We start from the raw sequence: 22,796 nt of genomic DNA, 5'->3' as shown, positions 1-22,796 counted from the left end.
TCAGGTTTTCGTCCTCAGAACAGTATATTCAAAATACCTTATATAATCATCCAATAAAACTTAAAATTAAAAGATAAGATTAATGCATCGTTCATACACAGAAAACTATAATAAATAAAAGCAATAAATATCAGTTTTATTCACTTGTTCACAGAACTAGAAAATCAATAATGGCCGCATCACAAGCCCACTGTCACATAATCTAATGGGCCAGTTGGTTAGGGTGCGCTCGATTCGCAATCTAAGAGTCGTGGGTTCGAGTCCCCTTCAAACCAAACATGCTCGTTGGTAAAACAGTAACCCAATAGCTGGTGGTGATGACTAGTTGCTTTCTGTACGCACATAATCTAATCTTTCACTGCTAAATTATGGACGGCTAGTCCTCGTATGGCTTTGTGCGAAACTCATAACAAATAAATACATGATCTAATGTGTGAACTTGTGGTACAATCATGGTTGTTCTGTAATAACCGAGAAACTTGATAAATGTACTTATTAAGATCAGTTTAGTGAAGTCACTACATCGTTTATTTGGTGTGTGTGTTTGAAGAATACATTGTGTTAGAAGATAAAGAAAGGAACAAACAAAATAATCTATAGTACATAAATAACCTCAACGTGGCGCAAAATAATGCTTCTTAACACAGTAATGTACTTATAAAATACACCAGCAAATACATCTTGTATGTTCGTAACTCGGGAACCCATAACCCTAGGAATTCAAGAAGAATGAACGGATTAGAAATACATTGTGATGCTTGGATCACGGTGCACTCTTGTTAACACGAACAATTTAGAATTAAATTATTAAAATATTAATTTTTATCTTAAAATCCATCACGTTGTAATGTGTTTTACTAAAATTTGGTACCTTAACAACTTTTATTTCAGTGGGTGAAGGAAAAAATAATTTCTCAAATCTTTATAGATAACAAACAAAACTTTACTTATTTGTAACATGAATATTTATTGAAAAATTTTCACTGTTACATAATACTCTGGATAGGTGAATGAAATAACAACAACAAGGAAGGGAAAACGTAATATTTTTTAACATCTAGTAAACTTAGTTCAATGCAAGTATATAAGAGCTATTTATTTGAGGTTTATATTTTTTACTTTTCCACTCACGAGAGTTTCTGTAACTGCACTAATCCACCTTCTTAACTTACGACGGAAACCAACGTTCTGAGATTTCCAAAACATACACACAGTGCTCATGTTGAAGAAAATCACTTGGCTAATGAAATATTTGCTTTATTTTTGTTAAAATACCTTACGATTAACTTTGATAAAACCGTGCAAAACATTTGATGTTACTTATAGTTAAAATTCATTTAATAATCACAACAAAAACTTAAAAGTGTATATGTACTTGTCAAGAGCTTGGAAAAAAAATATTTAGTCATAATTACTGTCGTGAATATCGGCGTGACGTCACTGGAAATATAGTAACTACTCGTTACCGAAGCTGGTTCTTTATAACGTTCATGAGCTTGTGCACTGATGATTAGAAGCACTCGTTAATTTAATACAAAACTTGTTTGTTTTGCTAAATAAGTTCTATTTTAAAACATGCCAGGCAAGAAAAATACAATACAAACAGAAATGTAAACCGTGGTGTTAACCGAACCAGTTTATCACCATCCTCTGAGTGAAGATGAGAAGTTTGTTTAGTACCCGCTTCTGAGTAAAGATAGAGGTGGTGTTAAGAACGCCTAGTCGAATGTTTATCACCAGTTGTCGTATAACAGGTGCACATGCTGACTTTGGGAACTAAGACAGTGAGTGGGTAAGTATGTTGGACGTCTATAGTAACGTTTCTGTCGTGTGTAAATTTCAGTAAAAAGTCTTCAATGTTTCGGAAACTATTCTGTTAGTGCTTTTAATACATTAGATGTGCGTACAGTTATTTGTACGATTCCAGTTGGTTGCTCTGTACTAATTAAAAGATAATATTTTTTTATTGTAGTTCAAAAATATATTATTATATTTTTCAATACTAGAGAGAATTGTTGTTGTTTTTTATTGTAAACCCTCTGACATTTCCAATAAACATATAGAAGGTTGCTTTAAAAAAGGACGAATTTTCGCCGCTTCGCTTCCAAAAAGTTCAAGACGTCCTTTGGGGTTTAATTCCCTTAAATTCCAGAAAATGTAATAGAAAGAGGGGAGGTAAACATGAGACGGCAACAAATATGAAACACGTTCAGAACGAGCTTTCTCTGATACTTAAAAATAGGTGATTTCAGTACCCTGGTTGACAGTTGAATGTTATACCAACTATACTAGCTTCTCTTGCTTATGTAAGTCCCATAGAATCAGCCTGGTTTCAAGGATAAGTAATACCATACAAATCACAGAAGATAGATGAGGTGGGCGAATGAGTGACTGTAGTTAATTTATATTACAACACTGCTATTGTCGCGTAGTTTACTGTAGTGATAGCAATAAAACTGTCACTAATAGAATTATCCGTCTATAGGTGCCGCCTCCAACCCAAATGCTGTGTATTGTGTTTTATATGTCTGGTTTTCGTAATAGCTGAATGTGTCATTTCGGTGAGAATTCTTATTTTCCATTGAGGATACAAGCAAATAATAATGTCTTGTGATCCACTTCACCCTAACCCAACATGGGTTACCATTGGATGTTACGACAGTCACTCTGAGTTTCTTCATCAGAAATGATGGTAGAGTAAAGACAAATTTTCTGGAAATGATGAAAAATAATCTCACATCCTGTCGAGCAACAACGTAATACATACATATATTTACTTATATTTTTCACGTAATACCTACGTTTTTTTTGGTTGCTTGTTTTCATTATCATCAAGTGTTGAACCAAGTTTAACATTTACAAATTTGTTATAATATCGTGAAAACAACAAGGAATCACTTCAAATAAAAATTCAGTATTTCCGTAACTTTCAGTATAATATTCTTATGCGTAAGTTTATAAATAAGTGACGACGGCGCTAAATCCGGTATTAAATTTGTTCGATACCTTTTTTTCACAACTCAAACTTCGGTGTTTCTTCCTTCTGCTACGGGGATTTTCTGGGCTCGACCAGGGATGATTCTCTTAAAAACGGGCGACGAAGGCAGAACTTTTACCCTTAAACCAAGATCATGAGGAATGTGGGTTTGTGAACTAAAAGTCCGTGAAGTATCCTGCAAAGTTTAAAAAAGGTAACAAAAATAGCTGTTAGAAATATTAGACATATAAATCAGAAACTTTTCTTAATTTCTTTCCAGTGATTCAGGTCCTTAAGATACTGTATAATTCAAAAGCCTACAATTCAATACTAGTAATGATCGCCGACTTAATCTACTTAAAAGCACAAAAAGTTCTACATAAAATATCGTTTAAAGTTTTGGAAGAGGAAAAAAAAAAACGTTTAGTGCTACTTCTCTGATTCAGTTGTTTCCAAGAGCTTTGGAGAAACGAAACGAAGTGTTAATGTGAAGATTGACTGGGTAAACGAACAAAGACGTTGAGCCGAGAAAGACATTTCAATTTCCATGTAATGAACAACCCTACTGGAATTCCACACATCTTCAAACAAAAAATCTATCACTGAGATAAAACTGAATTTTATAATGACATGGTTTCTTAGTGTGATTTAGTCTTAGCAGAGAAATAAAACAAATTTGTGCGATACTAAAAAACATAACAATCACCACCATAAGTCCTCGTTCACATTTCAAACCAGTATAAGCAGCTACAAATAATGTTATATGTAAAACCACAGTTTATTTTTCCACTTTCATAATAATAGATAATATTATTGTTCTTACATTTCCAAAGGTGAAAAGAATAGAATGTGTATGTCATAAGCCGTTTATGCTGTTACTTTGTATTATGTAAATATATTATGTAAATTGTTATGCATAACGTTTGCAAATTATTCACTTTTCGAACGTAAGTAGTTTCCATAACCTAATCTTACCTTAGCATGGCAGTGACTAGCCTCAGCAAGTGAGTGGGTAATTCCGGCTAAAGGACTAGTCCATCTGTCGGTCTCTCCCATTACAAATGTTCCCCCTTCGTTTATATTACATAGCTCTACCAGGTTCCCGTTGGCTACAAGAACAAGTAAAAGATAAAACAGTGAGGTGTTGTAAGCAGAAAATGACATAGAGAAAGAACAATACGGATATTAAAAGTTTTTGTTATCGTACTTCGTTTATCATCAGTCTCTCTGACAGCAGAATTAATTACACAAAAAGTTGCAAATAATATTATTCAAATAATTATGAAAGCAAAACTGAAACGAACTACTGAACAGTCACACGAAAATAAAGATAACAGGCAAAATTTACCAAAGTCTTTTTCTGATTGGTATGAAGATTTATTTGCTCGAATAATTTATAATGATGATAAAAGTTCGTGAATATATATATATCATCTTTATTAAAATTCATATGGAATATTTTTCAGGTTTACCTTCAAATGATAAATATAATTTGTGTTTATTATCACAGCGTAACTGAGTGTAACTGAAATCCCTTAGCTAAACGCAAATTTTATTTTCTTTGGTGGATTCCCAGCTGATACAACAGTGTCCATAATATTCAGTTTAGGCTTGTGGAAAATTTATGACTATTACTATTCTGACTTCATGAGATAGTCGTTTCCAAGGTCATAAGAATCTACTGTCTACTCAACTAAGTAATCTGAAGACAGACGAACTCAACTACTAATTAATTTCTTACTGTTATTACTGTCAAAAAAGAATGTAATCGCTATTTTGCTTCAGAGCTATTTTAAAAGATATGAGTTGTACAAAGCCAATCTGAAGTAAGGAATTGCACTGAAATAAATTAGATCAAGTTTTAATTTACACAAAATGGTGCACAACGAACTATCATTCACATTTGATTTTTTTTTTCACTTCTATCCGACCATAATCACTGTTAGAATTAAACGGAATATAGTTTACCATACAATTCACGCATTCTTTAAACAGATATATTTTAAATATATTTAAATTCTCTGTTCTAGTACTTAAAAATAAACTTCAACACTGATATGTCTTTAAAACTAAATCTAATAAGATCCATTGTTTTCTTGTATAGGGTATTTCCTGACCTGGAATTATATCTGGCCCTTTCTCATCTTCTATAGTTGATAACGGCCTGTAATCTTCCACTTGGGATTTCAAAGTCATAACTTCTTCACTAAATTAAGAAATGGCTCATGTACTACGACTATGTATTCTACAGTATTTCATGATATAAAAGCAGTAAATATATGACGAAATGGAGAACTTATAGGGTCTAGAAAGACTTGTTTTATGTAAACTCGTTGAATAGATTAAACCGGTATTTAAACATATAAGGCTTAAGATAGAGAATGACAGTGGTTGATTTACAGCGTATAACATTTAGTGATTACACGATTACTCTCTCGAAGGAAATAATGAGCTTATGACTTACAAATGCTTATCTTTACAAGTGTCTGAGTCATGAATCACTAAGTGGGAAAGATGTATGTGCTTAGAAGTCGGAATGAGAACGGCCGAGTGGTTAGTCTGACCTAGTATTAATCTGAGGTTCGAATCCTGCTCCCAACAAAGAACAAAACAAAATCGCAAGTTTCAATTTCCGAACGTGGGTGCGTTTTAAGAGTGACGGTTCAATTCCACTATTTTTTTGAAAAGAGTAGTCCAAAAGTTGGCGGTGGTTGATGTTGACAGATAACCCTAGAGAAGTTTTACTCTAACTTCAAGAAACACAAGCAAAATTTATTTATTTTTTTTAATCTCACATGAAGAAACTCATAAATGAATAATAAAATAATCAAGAGAAATATAAATTATAAGAACGAGATGTGGGTGCTCAGGCGCACAACACCCCACATCTATATCACCCTTCATTGCCTGGAAGTGTGCTTCTATTTCTTTTGATTATTTAATTATTAATAATGTTTATGAATTTATTGATGTGAGACTGGCGAGCGGAGGTTAGGACTGATAAACGGGGTATCTCTATCACAATGTGGGTCCTACTATTTGTAACGCATCTTTCCTTTTGATTTAGTTTTATTTTATTTGACTGTTGAGTTTGAGTATAAATGTTCTACACATATATATAGGAAGTGTACATCCGGTAAATTTTTATTCAATCCGTGTTTAAAGTGTTTTTATGATTTCTACTTCTTTACAAAGTATCCATCTCGCCAGTTCCTAATTCAATGTTATTTTATACTAGCTTGCTGATTTCCAAAACAAAATATTTTAATCACAATTATGGATAATCGTTTTGCTACCATTATTTTAATTGTATCCGATAAATAATTTAACATTCTGTTAAACATATTCTAAATTTATTTTATAAGCACCAAAACATAAAAGAAAGCTAGATAAGAATTTAATGCTTAACCTATACGTACTTCAGGGGCACAACGCTGGAAACTGGATTTCGATACCCGTGACTGCTGAAATCAATTCTAATAGTTTCTACCATTATTAAATGAAGTTACTTCATTCGTGACAATTCAAAGACTTACCATAATTCTTCTTCTACGACAGTTTTGTCTGCAATAAAAAATAATTTAGTATTTTAGATGTGTTTTATCTATCTAAGAATATTAAAATGTTATTTATTTCAATGCATAACTGAGGTTAGGGGCGTTTCTATGGTTTGAACTTTCAAGGAAGTACATTACAAAATAAATTACTGACTTCTTTAGGGTCATCAAGTAACGGAATTTATCATCAAGTTGGCTTGGAACGGCCTGAATGCTAGAGCGCTCAACTCGTAATGTGTTAGTCGCAAGATCGAAACCCGTAACCCAAGATAATCACCTTTTCAGTCATGGGGGACAGGAATGATATAATGTAATTGTTGATATTGGCTGGCAAAGGTATTGATTAGCCGGCTTCCCTTCAGTCCATCGCTCACTTCAAAATTAGGAGTGGCTGATGTAGTTGGCCCTCATGTGAAGTTGCGTGAAGTTAGGCAAACACCAAGAATTTACGAAAACATAAAGACGAAGGAAAGGCCATAGGGTGGAGATCATGAGGTTATTTTACTTCAGCAGATTCATATTTCTAGTCTTCTGACGGCTTGTCGGTTAGCTTCAGACCTTGTAACACTTGAACGCTGGGTTTGATCCCTATGTCGGACATTGCTCAGATGGCGAATTGTTAAGCTTCGAGCAGAAACAACCAAGTATCACTATTTTTCTATCCTTCTGTCTATGTATGTAGCTAACTGCATATGTATTTGTCTTTCTATATATAATGTTAGCATAGTTAACGTGTTCCATCAACCGTACTCCAAAATTTGTCAACATGTGCGCTTGGATATTGTGATTACTGATAGTCTACCGAGTCGTTTTGTATATGCAACCATTAACCTCAATCCAAAAATGTCAATTAGGCTTAACGTAAGACGGGACAGCAAAAAGTTCACAGACCTACAACACTAAAATCCTTAGTTCAATTCCATGAGATGGACATAGCAGATAGCCTAATGTGGCTTTGCGCTGAAGAAACTTAATAAGTCCACTTAACCCCTGTACACTATAGTTGTTAACTTACTGTTATGACCACAAATTTTATGTTTTAAAGCAACGATTCTAGGGTTTAAGAAAAAAGAAACATGGACATTTTTTGTTATTGCCACTTTAATTTTCAAGTTGATCTGTATACTTTAGTACTATTTTATGGTTGCTTGTTTATAGCGTAAAGTTAAACAATGGTTTATCAGCGTTTTGTCCACAGCAAGTAATTGAGTCTAGGATGTTAGCGTTTTAGGTCCGCAAACTTATCGCTGATTCAATGGAGGACAACTACCATTAAAATACGCGAGAGAGCGGGGCACTTCGTCCCGTCATATTAGTTCTTCAGTTCCACTGACATTTGGTATTTAATCATTATTCTTCCTTACCTAAAAAAATATTTATATAAAATATTCTTTTGTCAAAGAGTGGTATTTTAGTTGGCGAAGTTAAAACGTCAGGCACATTATGAAATAATGTGCTTCTATTATTCGCTTGACTTCAGGTAGCGTATATAATGACATATGAGCATTTTCATCGTGCACTTATTGTGAAACTGCCTGAAAAACAAGCTTAGGGACTTTAGCGTGAAAAACAAGAAAGGTGAGATTCGATTTCTTTACGAGAGTCTGTTCTGCTCTTCCAGAGGTGAAAGCAAGAACTTCCATTACTATTCCTTTTGGCTGATTAGCCAGAGACTCAATTTAGCGGGATTCATCAACGGAAGCAGAGGAACGCACAAGCAAAAAGCAGCAAACAAGTCACTGACAAATTAGTCGCCGATTATTTAAGGTATATTATTGGGGACTTATATTGTCTTATTATTAAAATGCCTTATCCTACTTTATTTTCACTGAGTTAGTAGCTTCCATTTCTTTGACTGCTTAGTGTTGTCAATATACTGAATGATCATTACTTATGTAACTTAACTTAAACTCATGTCGAATACTAACTAAAATTTGACTTTTAATTCTACAAGTCAATATACAGTACAGCAGTCAAATATATAACATGATAGAAAAACAACTGGGTTACGTAAACTTGTAATATTATTAGTTTGACATATTTCTGGAAAGCAATTAGGTCACTCGTGTGTTTATAAAAAAAAAAAAATCAGTAAAGCAAATGAAATTTTCATTATCTCTAAATTCTAATATTATCTACTTTGTTTTTAGTTCTACAGCAATCGATATAAATAAATTATACTAACATGAGAAGCCAGATTTCTTATGAACTACCAACCTGCGTTCCTTTTATTTTGTTTTCTAGAACGGACTTTGACAAGAACAATAATGATCAAGATCACGAAGACCAATCCTGCTACTCCTGCTACAATTGTAACAAGTATTGGTCTAAACTCCACAAACCATGGGTTCCCAGGTTCTGCAAGAATTCCAAATAATAAGATGGTAAGAAATACTTACAACGAATAATAGAATGTTAAGTATAGTTTAGTATAGTCAAGACAACATTTAAAATATACGAAAGTAGAAGATGAAAAAATAGATTCGTTTCTAAAATGATGTTTAGAATAAAGCAAGTCGACAACTGACCCAGTCTAGCTATAAAGACATTTTTGTACATATTTCCATTGATAAAATGAGTCGGTAACTCATCGGGTTTACTTTTAAAGATATACATTTAAATCCTTTACTGATTAAAATGTAACGACATTTAACAACTTTTATATTTTTTTTGCAAAACTCATTTCTATCTTTCACTGCCTTATCATAATTATAGTCATAGAGACATATTACACATAAATATTATCTTTTTATACCCGCAATGTATACTGGGTTATGTGTAAGAAACGAATAAATGGAACACGAGTTATATGGTTTTCGATTTATGTAAAGTTATTTTAATCAGATACAATCTTCAATAATACGTTCACAGTCACGATGGAAATCGTAAAACTTTGCACTGGAATTAGCTTGCACATATTCTCCACAAGGGTAATACGCGTTTATAAAGTAATTTTCGTTCAGTGAATAAAATCGTATGTTATCCTTAAACTTCCAAACGGTGCTCTTTTTCTTACCTATATTAGGTGCATTTTATAAGCGAAAACGATTTATCATCCACAAAAATTCGATTACTTTATCCACGTTTCAGCTTACGCTTTCTTCTGAGCGAAACGTTTTACAGCAAAACAATCAGTTTTATTATATCTGGGTAATTAGAGCAAAAGTTTTTGGTTGTTTGTTTTTGCAGGCACTGTTTTCTATACTCTCTATGAAACCTGAAGTTCATACATGAATTGTATTTAATTTTTACACAAGTTATATTGTGTGTCCTCGTGCAGAAATAATTAAATAATAAAGAAATAAATGCGAAGATGAAATAAGAAAAGTAAACTTGTGAACTGACTTTTTTAAACACAGAAAGCCACACTCTGATTGGTTACGAGATACTGTGTAGATATTAATTTCAAGAGTTCTATCTTACATGTGTTATTGTGTGTTCCATCGACTTTGCAAAACAAAAAAGTGGAGTCGAGGCTATCTTAAAGTAACAGTTTAACTTCACTACGAATTATTTTCACGATATAAAAGTTACTTGTAAATGGTTACCGTTTTATTTTGATTACTAAAAAAAACTTTTCTCATGTGTATCCACAATGTTACGTTTAGTTCTGATTGTTTGATTGTTTCTGTCTACTATTCATTGGATGGAAATATTGGCCATCATTACAATTTCAAAATATTATTTTCAGCTACCTAAAAAACGTTATTCTGCGTCATTTCATTTTATCTTAAGTTTTAGCGATGGACAAAGTATAAGTTCATTTTTACTTGAATGCAGGTAATCTTTTTTCCCTTCAAACAAAAACACCTATTATCGCTGAAAGATATTACTTTAGAAGTCTGTTGTGAACTATATGGCATAAAAATGTTTTAATGCTCATCTACATAGTTTGAATAATCGAAAAACTTTTGAAACTTTATTTCAACTGGCCTATTTGTTACTTAACTTGTTACCAACAGTTCTACTTAATCGATTCCTACCACTCAAAAAACGATATACGAATAATTAAGTAACTTCAATCCAATGGTATGTATCCATGGAGATGAAGAAATCTTCAATTCTTTTTATTCAACATTACTTACCATAAAACAAATTGTCACAGTTCATAAAACACATCACAAATGAAACACATTAATCAGTGCCTTATTTTATGGAGCTAGGTTTAAAGTTTTAAACACTTTCACACCGATTTACACTGATGGTGATACATCTGACTATTTTAAGAATTCTGCGTTTTCCTATGAATACAAAGGAAATATCCAACTGCGGCAAATGACACAAGGGTCTATTATTTAGAACCTCTCGAGAAAACAAAGACTTCCAAAACAAAACTCTGCCATCAATTTTGAAGCACTGCGCCATAGAAAACACGATTTATTTTCTAGCACGGATGTTTCAATAAATTTTCGTAGTTCACAAGTTAAATATGGTGCACAAGACAAAGTGGTATCATAAATATTCCAAGGGCATCTCTTCTATCGTCCATCAACGTTCTGCTTCATGTTTTTTATCTTTCTCAACTGTGAAAAAACCAGTCACCAATCTCCATCAGTATAAACCAAGGATGATGAGCTCACAAAGCCTCATAACTCACTGCAGAACAACAACAGTTGTTGAAACATGAATAAAATAGTCACCGTTGGCCTGATAAGACGCCCACTTTTGAATACAGTAAAGAAATTACTAAGCTCTGTTACGCGTTACAGGCAAGCAGCAGGTAGGTTTTCCTTTTCCATTTCCGAGGCACTAAAGAACTCTTGAACAAACTTTTTTTTATATATAGACGAAGAGTAAAACGTTCTTACACTCGAAACTGTTTAAGTACTTTAGTGTCTTTAGTTACGCTTCGCTACTGAATATATATAAAGAAAACTTGTGTATCAGAATTAGTAGTTTTATCTTTGGGAAAAGATGGGGAGGCAGAAAATGTTAAGAGGGGCAACAAATCAAAAAGTCGAAATATTTAATAAATTAAAACAAATCACGTCATATACAACAGTGCTAATAGAAGTTTTATTTGTTTATTAAATGACACAAAACGAGCTTATTATTTATAAAATAAAGTAATGTAATCATTATGCCTAGTGTAGTTTTCTAGGGGACTAGGGCCCCTTAAGCCACCCTTTGCTAATTTCTGAACGACTGGACAAATGATAAAAGATCGCTAAACTGTCTGGTTTGATTATGTAGTGAGTTCAAATGTGGCTGTAATAGCTTTTGTGCATAAAGTTAAAGTTTCTATGATGTTTTCTAGAATCCTAATTATCATCAATCTTACACATTTTATAAATCAACCAATCAGTGATAGCATTGTAAAACAATTATTTTATCCAAATCTAGTCGTTAAAATGCTTTTGTATCTTCTGCTAGCCTTTATTTGATATCATACTTAGTACAAGGTGTCGAAAAGTATGAGTCAATTCTGTTCTAGGTCTGAATAGATATGCCACTCATTAACGAGGTCAAAGATGAACAGTTATAGCTGCTGCTGACGTCAGAACAAAACCATCAGTCGATCCCTTGCTTTTGACACAACTTTTACTTTGTTAATTAAGGACAATTGCAAGCATCACGTATCCTATCCTAGTCTATACGTTTATCTATTAATGTATTTCTAGAAGGAGTAACACGAAACGTTCATCTATTGGTTGTATTTCTAAAAGGAGTTATATGAAAGTTTATCTATCGTTGTATTTCTAGAAGGAATTACGTGAATCGTTTATGTGTTGGTTGAATTTCTAGAAAGAGTTATAATTTTTTTTTATCTACCGGTTGTATTTATAGAAAGAGTTACGCGAAACGTACATGTGCTAGTTGTACTTATAGAACGGATTACGTGAAAAATTTTAATGTAACCAACTAAACGTCTTCCGTTATAAGAAAAATAACAACATGGTAATGGTGCAGTTGTGTTTTCTAAAATAATAATGTAAGAGATATTTACAAATATTTTGAGGGGCAGAATAACAAAAAAAAATATTTTTGTGTAAAAATGAGTTTCCCACCACACTAGAGTGGATCTATATGTAATAGACAGTAAACTGTCGTTACGAACACGTACAGTCATGTGAAAAAGTTAGGACACCCTATGAAAGCCTGTGTATTTTTGTAAAATTTTTGGATATATAGATATATAATCTCAATTTTAACAATACTGAGAGAGTATAGAATTATAACTAAACAATTAAAACTAAAGAAAGACTTTTCAAGATCTTCTGTAAATGTAATTCTACACAAATGCATATTCTAACTGAGAAAAAAGTTGGGACACCCTACCCCTAATAGCTAGTGTTACCCTCTTTGGCTGAAATAACTACAGTGAGACGCTTCTTGTAGCCATTTACCAGTCTCTGACATCAGTCTGAAGAAAGTTTGCCTATCTCTTCAATGCAGAATTCTGTCAGCTGAGAGATGTTTGAGGGGTTTCTTGCATGTACAGCCCGTTTTAAGTCACTCCACAGCATCTCAATGAAATTAAGATCTGGGCTTTGACTCGGCCATTCCAGGACTCTCCATTTCTTAATTTTCAGTCAGTCCTTGGTGGATTTGCTGGTATGTTTTGGGTCATTGTCGTGTTGCAGGGTCCAGTTCCGCTTCAGCTTTAATTTTCGTACAGCCGGTCTCACATGATCCTCAAGCACCCTCTAATACACAGTAGAATTCATGGTGGATCCTATGATTGTGAGCTATCCAGGTCCTGCTGCAGCAAAGCAGCCCCAAACCATGACACTTACACCTCCATGCTTCACAGTTGGTAGAAGGTTCTTTTCCTGGAATGCTGTATTTGGTTTATGCCAAACATGTCCTCTGTTCTGGTGTCCAAATAATTCAATTTTGGACTCATCATTATTCCAGAAGTCCTGGTCTTTGTCTACATTCTCTCTGGCAAACTTCAGTCTGGCCTTAATGTTTCTCTTAGAGAGCAAAGGTTTCTACCTTGCACATCTCCCATGCAAGTTAAACTTGTGCAGTCTCTTTCTGATTGTAGAGGCATGCACTTTCACATCAACACTAGCCAGAGTCTGCTGTAGGTCCCGTGATGACATGTTAGGGTGTTTGGAGACCTCTTTTAGCATCTTGTGGTCTGCTATCGAGGTGAACTTGCTTGGACGACCAGACCTGGGTATGTTGGCAGTTGTTTTGAAAGCTCTCCACTTGTTGACTATTTTCCGGACAGAGGAATGGCTGATTTCAAAATCTTTTGGGATCTTTTTACATCCCTTACCAGACTCATAAGCTGCTACAATTTTCTTTCTGAAGGCCTCAGACAGCTCTTTTGCTCTCACCATGGTGCTCACTCTCACTTCAACAGTCAAGAGCACACCAAACTAAATGTCTGAGGTTTAAATAGGGCAAGCCTCATTAAAAATCCTGAGTAACGATCTTGTAATCATGTGCACCTGGTGTGATACACCTGTGTGTGAGTTGAGCCATTTTAAGTGGGAATAAATGTGGGGCATGTCCTACCTTTTCCTCACTTAGAATATGCATTTTTGTAGATATTAAAAAGTCCCCCGCTGGTGCATCGGTATGTCTACGGATTTACGACGCTACAATCAGGGGTTCGATGCCCCTCGGTGAGCTCAGCAGATAGTCCGATGTGGCTTTGCTACAAGAAAACACAAACACAAGATATTGAAAAGTATTTTCTTTAGTTTTACTTGTTTACTTATATTCCTATAATCTCTCAGTATTGTTAAAATTGAGATTAAACATCTATATATCCAGAAATGTTACAAAAATACACAGGCTTTCATAGGGTGTCCTACCTTTTTCACATGACTGTATCTCTTCTAATTTCAGTTGTGAGGGCGACCCAGATCGAGACAATCGGTCCTGTTTTTCAAAATATCTCCAGCTTGTATTCATTTTTTTTTTTAAATTAGAGAATAAGAACAGTTGATTACAAGAATCGTGTTATCGTTTCGTCGAGTTTGGGTGATCATGTAAACAATGTTGCTCCTACATGCTCAGCACTTTCAAGAAAACGTGTATCAGACTTAGACAAATTTTCACCTCAATCAATCACCACAATCATTGAGCTAATAGATTTTTCGTGTTCTCGATTTATCAGGTCTACTAACAAGTACACTTTGACGCTTAAATTATAACCATTAGCACAGAATCCTATCCAACGCCAACACACAACTTTACTTCATAATACTTCAACATATATATATATTTCGTTCTGAAGTTAAGAATCAGAAAAATATGCATCAGCCACAATATCTTACCTGCGGTGGCACTAAAGCCAGCATAAATGAACAACAGCTTCCAAGTTCTTTTCATAAGGACGCTATTCTTATTAGAGAGGTCACAAGAATAAATCAATGGTTGTTCCGCTTTCCTCTAGGTTTGTTTTTATCGACAAGACTTCTGTTGACGGTTTGCATGATATTGTTTTCGTAATGATATATATGGGTACCTAAGTGTATATCTAAAACTAGTAACTATATCTTCGGTAGTAATGTGACTTGTTCAGTAGGTACTTTGCCGGTTAAATGAACAGTTGAATTTTGAAACTCGTCTTTTCCTGAGCATGCTCAGAAACCATAAACCAAATTATTAATGTATCAGTAAAAAAGTGTGAATATCAGCCGTACATTACAAAGTTAAACTGTTACAGTACGAAATGGAAATATAAACCGTACATAACAGAGTTAAATTGTAAAAGTGCGAAGTGTGAATATGAGTCACATATACCGGAGTTAGATTTTAACGGTACGATAAGTGATACAGAACCACGTTAAAATGTATTAGCACATAATGTGAATATAAACTGTCCAGAATAGAGCTGAAATGTATTAATGCATTGTGTGAATATAAAGTGTGAAGAAGGAAGTTAAAATATGTCGCTACACAGTGCTCAGTTAAACTTAAAATGGAGTCACAATGTACTACGTGTAGGAAGTTTTTAATTTTAGTTTACTACCTGCAGTAAAGGTATTTTTCAATAAAATTCCGAGAATGTGTAACACTTATTTATTAATTTAGTCTTCCGAAGTGCTCAGGAGGTAAGTTGTTTAAAATACTTAAAAAAACATGAAGCACAGTCTAGTATTTAATACACTAATTGATAAGGAGTTTCAATAAAGTATCACTGTCAAAATATAACAGAAATAAAGTGTGAATATTAGCAGTACGGAGTTAAAATGCCACAGAAACAAAATATGAACATTAGCATTACGGAGTTAAAATATCACAGGAAAAAGTCTGAATATTAGCAGTACGGTGTTAAAATCTGACGGTAACAGAGTGTGAATATAAACAGAATAGAGTTAAGATGTGAGAGAAACAAATGTGAATATTAGCAGTACCGACTTAAAATGTGACAGTAACAAAGTGTAAAAATTAGCAGTACGAAGTTAAAATATGACTGAAACAAAGGATGAATATTAGCAGTACGGAGTTATAATGTGACAGTAACAAAGTATGAACATAAACAAACAGAGTTAAAATATAACAGAAATAATAGGTGAATATTAGTAGTGCCGACTTAGAATATGACAGTAACCAAGTGTGAATAGAAACAGAACAAAGTTAAAGTATGACAGAAACGAAGTCTGAATATTAGCAGTATGGAGTTAAAATATGTCAGAAACAAAAGGTGAATATTAGCAATATCAAGTTAATATATGATAGAAACAAAGTCTGAATATTAGCAGTACCGAATTAAAATATCACAGAAACAAAGTCTGAATATTAGCAGTACGGAGTTAAAATGTGACAGTGACAAAGTGTCAATGTAAACAGAAAAGAGTTAAAATATGACAGTAACCAAGTGTGAATGTAAAGAGGATAGAGACAAAATTTGACAGTAAGAAAGTGTGAGTATTAGCAGGACAGATTTAAAATATTACAATAACCAAGTGTAGACGTAAGCAGAATACAATTACAATATGACAGAAACAAAGAGTTAGTATGAGCAGTACGGAGTTAAAATATGACTGTAACCAAGTGTGAACAGAAACAGAATTGAGTTGAAGTACGACAGAAACAAAGTGTGAATGTTAGTAGTGCCGAGTTAAAATACGACAAAAACAAAATGTGAATATTAGCAGTACGGGGTTAAAATGTCACAGTAACAAGATGTGAATATAAACAGAATAGAGTTAAAATATAACAGAAACAAAGTGTGAATAATAACAGGACGGAGTTAAAATATGACCGTAACAAAGTGTGAATATAAACAGGTACTATCCTCTACGCTTGTGTCTCCACAAGAGGCAGTTGCCGTCCTTTCTACAAAGTTTTATCATTCAACTAAGCTTGTCATCTACAACTAGGCAATGATATGAACAAAATGGATTTCAATAAAACGCCTAAGGTTCATGTTACATAAGCAGCATAGATCTCAATGAAACGTCATGGATTCATGTTACATACAAGTAAGTTAGATGTAATTGAAATGTCTTTGGTTCTTGTGTGATATTACGCTAATTAAGAGATGCAGAGCATTGCATTTGTCCCCAAATCTTGATCTTTGATTTTTTAGAGGAAGAACGAGGATCAGAAACAATTACTATATAACTTATTTAGATTAAGATGGTTGTGAACGTGAACATTCAAATTAACAAAAAATTATTATTTTTTATTCAAGTTCTGTGTATGTTAAAAACCTGTATAATCTTATCGTATTTATGCATTCAATCTAAATATTGAATGTGAGGCTAATTCACGTTTGCTGTATCGAATAGAAAGAACGCAGTCTTTGGATGGTTCGATGAATGGACATTCAGTTAGACATATAACAATTGTTTGTGCCAAAGTGACAAAATATTTGTTACCACTTAAATTATAGGAAAGAGAAAACGTCAAGTGATTGAATTTTGTTTTTCTTTGTTATTGATGTGTTCAATAGCATAGTACTAATATTTTCACTTGAATAGCAATTGTGCGCGATTTCAAAGCCAGACAAAAGAATGAACCTATTAATAAAAGCACCCGTCGCAGTTGTTTGGCTTTTCACTGTTTAAAAGGATTGAACTATTACGTTAAAACATACATACAACTGAAAGTGCAGAGCGTGTTCTGCGGCACTACTACTCGAACCTTGGATTTTCTAGGTACGTTAACCACAAGCCCCCAGCAGAGAGCAGGAGCGAAAGTTATATGAAAGTATTTAATTACTAGAGACTAAAATATAAGTGTGTCTTTTCTTATAGCAAAACCACATCGAGGTATCTACTGTGTTTGCCGAGAGGAATCGAACTTCTAACTTTAGCAATGTAAATTCAAAGACTTACTAGTTTTTCACCTAAAGTATTACATAAGATGTCGTTATTAAAAGTATAAAAGAATCATTAAAAACACCAAAAGACTTGAAATTCATCGAAACTAGATACAATTATCTAATGTAAATTAATTTTTCTATAAGTATTGATTAGTAAATGAGAGATCGTTGAAATTATTAACCGTTATTTCAAAGCTAAAATGATCATTGTTTCCTTCTTATACATCAGTTTTTGGTACGACGTAGAAAACCACGTGTGAAAATTAACTTAAGTTCTTCACGTATTACATTGCTACATTTAACCTAACAAAGGCCCTCCGTTAGTACAGCAGTAGGTCTACGGATTTACAACGCTAAAATGAGGGGTTCGATTCACCTCGGTGGGCTCAGCAGATAGCCCGATGTGGCTTTGTTGTAAGACAAACACACATGCCTCACAAGAACAATACATCTGAGTTAACGAGTCACACAATTGATTATACTATGACCATGTTTTTCTAGCAGTCTTCAAGTTGTGGCGAGATTGTTTAATATATCAAAGTTACTGTGTATTCACTACTTCACTTTTGATCACCCTATGTCTCTGGTTTGGCTAGTAGGTATATTATACCATCTATTTCCATACGATCAATTCAACAATATGTCATAATATTTCACAACTCTCTAAATCTCTTTAAGCATGGGAGTTTCATTTTGAGCTTAACATAACTACGTTATTTATTATCCATAAACGTAGATTTACTTTTAACACTTCGGGTATACATGTTTTACACTAACAGTCTACAAAGAAAAGAAAGTTAATGTGATATAACATTACGCTTTGTGTTCTGTACGTAAACTGGAATATTATGATTGGTTGAAGTACGTAGAATGTAGAAACATTATTATTATCGACAGCTAATGATGTCTTCCTTGTGCTCCTCAAACAAGATTAATGACATAAATACATACCACTTCAGAAGACACATTAACGAAATTATAAAATAAGGCACCACTTAAGATCGCGTAATAGCAGCTTAAATTAGTGCATATTTTATAAATCACTGAATTAGATGATATAGCGTATTGGTTCTATCAACAAAACCGATAAACGGAGAGGGGTACAAATTTCGGTCGCTAACTAAACACATCTTTAATTAACAATACCAGCATTTAGTACTTCTGGAAAAGGGCTTACTTTCAACATCTTCCAGTGAAGAAAGCGTGTAGACATTTCTTTTCCACGATTCGCTTCTTCCTTTAGCGTTTACTGCATAAACAATAATTCGAAGCTCTGTATGTTGCGGAAGTCTCTCGACTACGAAGTCGGGTTTTTTGGCAGTTATGTTCGTGTGTATTCTGTCTAGGTTATTTTCATATAATTCTACAACAAAATGTTGACTTAAGCCGCCGTTATAACCCTCAAGGCAAGTAATGTCCACCGAGGTAGTTGTGACGTTTCGTATTGTACAGTTTACTGGCATTGCTGGAGGCCCTGTGGGATATTAAATACAATGTCATTATATCTCTAAATTAGCTATCGTCATCGATAATCTTTTTTCTTCAACAATACGAGGATCTCTGGATATGATAGTTTCAAAAATGTACTATTTGTGAAAAAGAATAAAGTTTTATATTCATACTAAACACATAAGCTGAAACTGCCTGGACTTTGCCTAAATTATATAACTATCATAAAGAGGTTCCTCGTTTGTATAACCTGCAAACAACTCACTTGGGTTATTTGATGAACAATCTCTTGTAAATGATAAGTATAGAGTAACTGTAATGACGTATTCATCAATCTCATTTAAAAAATGGCACCGGTAAGATAGGTTTCGTTCGTTTTCAATTTCTTGTACTCGTGGTATTTGCGTTAGTCATCCCTAATTTAGCAGCGATATGCCAGATGGAGGGCAGCCAAAACTGTTTAATAACGAATAGTGGGATATATCATAACATTATAACAGCCACATGGCTGGAAGGGCGAGCTTGTTAGAGCAAAATGGCACCCCCTTTCAAAAAAGATGGTTAATTTTTACCTACTTTTCGTTTCCAACGTCGCAATTTTTGTTAGACCTATTATTACCGGCGCTGTTTTTGTTAGGATTGTTATAACCTTATTTTATCAATAATATAAGTCACGTGTCTCTTCTTAAGCGCAGAGATACATTTTGCGTTAGCTATACCACGCTAATTGCGATTATCAAATCTCAAATTTTAGCGTAAAGCCCCTCAGTCTTTTCGCTGAGCCACCAGGGAGGAGAGTGGTGCTGTTATTACCATTTCTTCACACTTCGTGTCACCTCTGTCTTTGCCATCTTCACAGGATCAAATGTAATTAGTGTTGTTATAATTGTCATCATTTTCAAGGTCTCATTTTTTTTTCCCACTTCGCATAACTATTGGCGCCATTTTTATCGGTATTATTATTATTATTTCCATATTTCAACATACCGACGTCAATAAGATAATAAGTTATTAGTAACGAATTTTTATACATAAATTAACTAATTTCTGCTACCTCTTCCTTACTTAACTAAATATCTGTATTCTTCTTTACTATGTGTAATTATTTATAGATACAAGTATTTTTTGCTAATATCTACGCCACAGAGTACAAGGTACTTGATTACTGATTCTTCAAATGTAGCTGTCATACCACTGACTTATTCTAACATCTTTTGATCTTACAGATATGTACTAGTTTCAATATTTTAATACCATTGAATTATTCTAACATCCATAGCATTTGATCCCATTTACATATACTAGTTTTATTATCATGGTACCACTGACTTATTCTAGCTTCCACAGGATCTTGGTGCCACTGGATAATTTTTGCTTCAACAGAAGGATTTTGATACTACTTGTTTATTCTAATGTTAACATAAGAATTTTGGTACTAATAACTTATTCTAACGTCAAGATGTATATTGATATAACTCTCATTTCCTACCTTCAATATAAATATTTTGGTGCCATTGGCTTATTTTAAATTCAAAGCATTTTGGTACTACTGATTTATTCTAATGTGAACAGAAACATTATCGTAGAAATGGTTTACTCTAAAAATATATTAGAACCAGTATTTCTTCACTTAAAGTCTTCATTAAAGTAAGAATTCAAGTCGAATTTGTCAGTGGACATATTTCGACATCAGTATAAACATGCTACAGTTCATAAAAATAAACTATTTATCAATTGTGAATATAAATATATCTGCCTTAAAATATCGTTAATCGTGTAAGTTACGCTTACATCCCACACATAAATTACAATTTTCAATAACAAATAATACTCCCTATGTACGGCGCTAGCCATCAAAAATCGTCTACTGTCAGTAAGGTTTAGTTTTAATACAATAATTATAATCTTTACTACATACTGGTTGTCTACAACTATAATAATTCAATCTCTAAGACAAAAATTTAGCTGTAACTCCAATCGTATGAATTATCTGAGAAACTCATCTGAGCTGTTCTAATCCCTATCAGTAGAAAGGCGATTTTCAGAAATAACCTCACCTACAGCAACAATGTTATAAAAGCAAGGTTCCTTCTGTATCCCCACTTTGTTACTCCCCCAACAAACCAGGGTACCGTAGTCCTCCTGACTCTGTGGGATGAAGCTTACCACGCTTCTAGTAAAATCTTCTTCGAAAGTCAACACTTTTCTTTTTCCACGAGAATTGTTAAACATCCAGCGAAACGTCACTTCTTTGGGATCCGCATCGACCTCGCACATCACTCTCACCATTTCGTGCATTGCTGTACCATACACAGTCCTCTGGCCTGCCTTGCATACTGGTGCAACTAGACAAGTGAAACATATACCAAAATAGGTTATTGTTACTTCCTACATTTTCATATACTTTTTTTTAGATTTAAACTACAGAACACTGGATTAAACGTCTTCGTAGAAACAAGAACCTCATAAAACACTCAAATTAAAGTCGTTTTTATATAATTATTGTATATTTAACTAATATATTTCTCCAAACCCAGAGTTAAAAGTGTTTTTCTAAAATTAAATTGTGGTAATTGTTGTTAATGAATATTCGAAACTCATACACTAAGTCATTAGTGGAGATTTAGGTAAGTATCCAAAACTCATTAACCAAGCCATTATCAGAGATATCCAAATTCCATGCACTAAACCATTAGTGGAAATACCTACACCTCATACATTATGTTAATAGTGGAAATACCTAAAACTCTTACACCAGTGGGAAGAAGTCACTCCCTTAGTTTTCAGTTGACTGTTAATTCACACAATTTAAAAGAAAAACCCAATAAATATCATAGGACGTTTTATTTTCACCTACAAAATCTACTTTTATCTTCTAATATCTTTATGCTGTGTCTGTTTCTCATTCCACAAACAAGAACTGTAATCAAATGGCCGTTTTTCAAAAGAGTGGTAAACTTTAAAGGTTTTATCACACAAAAGAAAAAAATATCCAGATCATACTGATTAAATATTAAAACAAAATATCTTTATGAGGGGGTAAAACACAAAAATACAAAAAAATCTACAACATTTCGATCACACGTGTGACCATCACCATGTATCTGAATATAACCACCTGTAGAGGATACTGTACTTTATTTTTAATAAAATGTCTATCCAATTCCAATCTCTTTTATTTTATATTTATTTAATTTTATGTTACGATTCTCTTTAGTATCATTTGTCTCGTTTTTGTAATTTTGTGCAAAGCTACCAGATGGTTTACCTGCGCCAGCCGTCGCTAATTTTAAAGCTAGAGACTAGAGAGATGGCAGCTAACAGGCAAAACCTACCGCTAACGCTTGAGCTACTTTTCAACCAACAAATAGTGGAGTTGACCGTAATATTATAACCCCTGAAAGGACAAATATGTTTGGCGTGACAGAGATTCGAACCCGCGCCCTTATATTGCGAGTCGAGTCAAGCACCACTGCCACCAGGCTATGACATGACTCTCTAGTATTAAAAACACCATCGGTGTTCATGGCGATTACTTATTAATGACCAATGTCGTTTAATTACACAAATTAGTTGT

General features: G+C 33.6%; 1 protein-coding gene across 1 annotated transcript in view; it reads right to left on the bottom strand.

Moving 5' to 3' along the window:
* Positions 1 to 1,002: 1,002 nt before the first annotated feature.
* Positions 1,003 to 22,796, bottom strand: part of LOC143255412 (contactin-5-like) — a 109,590-nt gene continuing 87,796 nt past the window's right edge. Inside the window, exons 7-14 of the mRNA XM_076511045.1 lie at positions 21,277 to 21,564; positions 18,948 to 19,244; positions 8,752 to 8,892; positions 6,514 to 6,541; positions 5,095 to 5,183; positions 3,953 to 4,086; positions 3,007 to 3,173; positions 1,003 to 2,712 (exon numbers count right to left, since the gene is read on the bottom strand). Of these exons, the coding sequence (XP_076367160.1) occupies positions 3,021 to 3,173; positions 3,953 to 4,086; positions 5,095 to 5,183; positions 6,514 to 6,541; positions 8,752 to 8,892; positions 18,948 to 19,244; positions 21,277 to 21,564 (1,130 nt within the window). The 3' untranslated portion in view covers positions 1,003 to 2,712; positions 3,007 to 3,020. The remainder of the gene's footprint in view (positions 2,713 to 3,006; positions 3,174 to 3,952; positions 4,087 to 5,094; positions 5,184 to 6,513; positions 6,542 to 8,751; positions 8,893 to 18,947; positions 19,245 to 21,276; positions 21,565 to 22,796) is intronic.

The sequence above is a fragment of the Tachypleus tridentatus genome, chromosome 7 (genome assembly GCF_004210375.1).
Source record: "Tachypleus tridentatus isolate NWPU-2018 chromosome 7, ASM421037v1, whole genome shotgun sequence".
Classification (NCBI taxonomy): Eukaryota; Metazoa; Arthropoda; class Merostomata; order Xiphosura; family Limulidae; genus Tachypleus; species Tachypleus tridentatus.
This window is presented reverse-complemented; position numbering and strand designations above follow the sequence as displayed.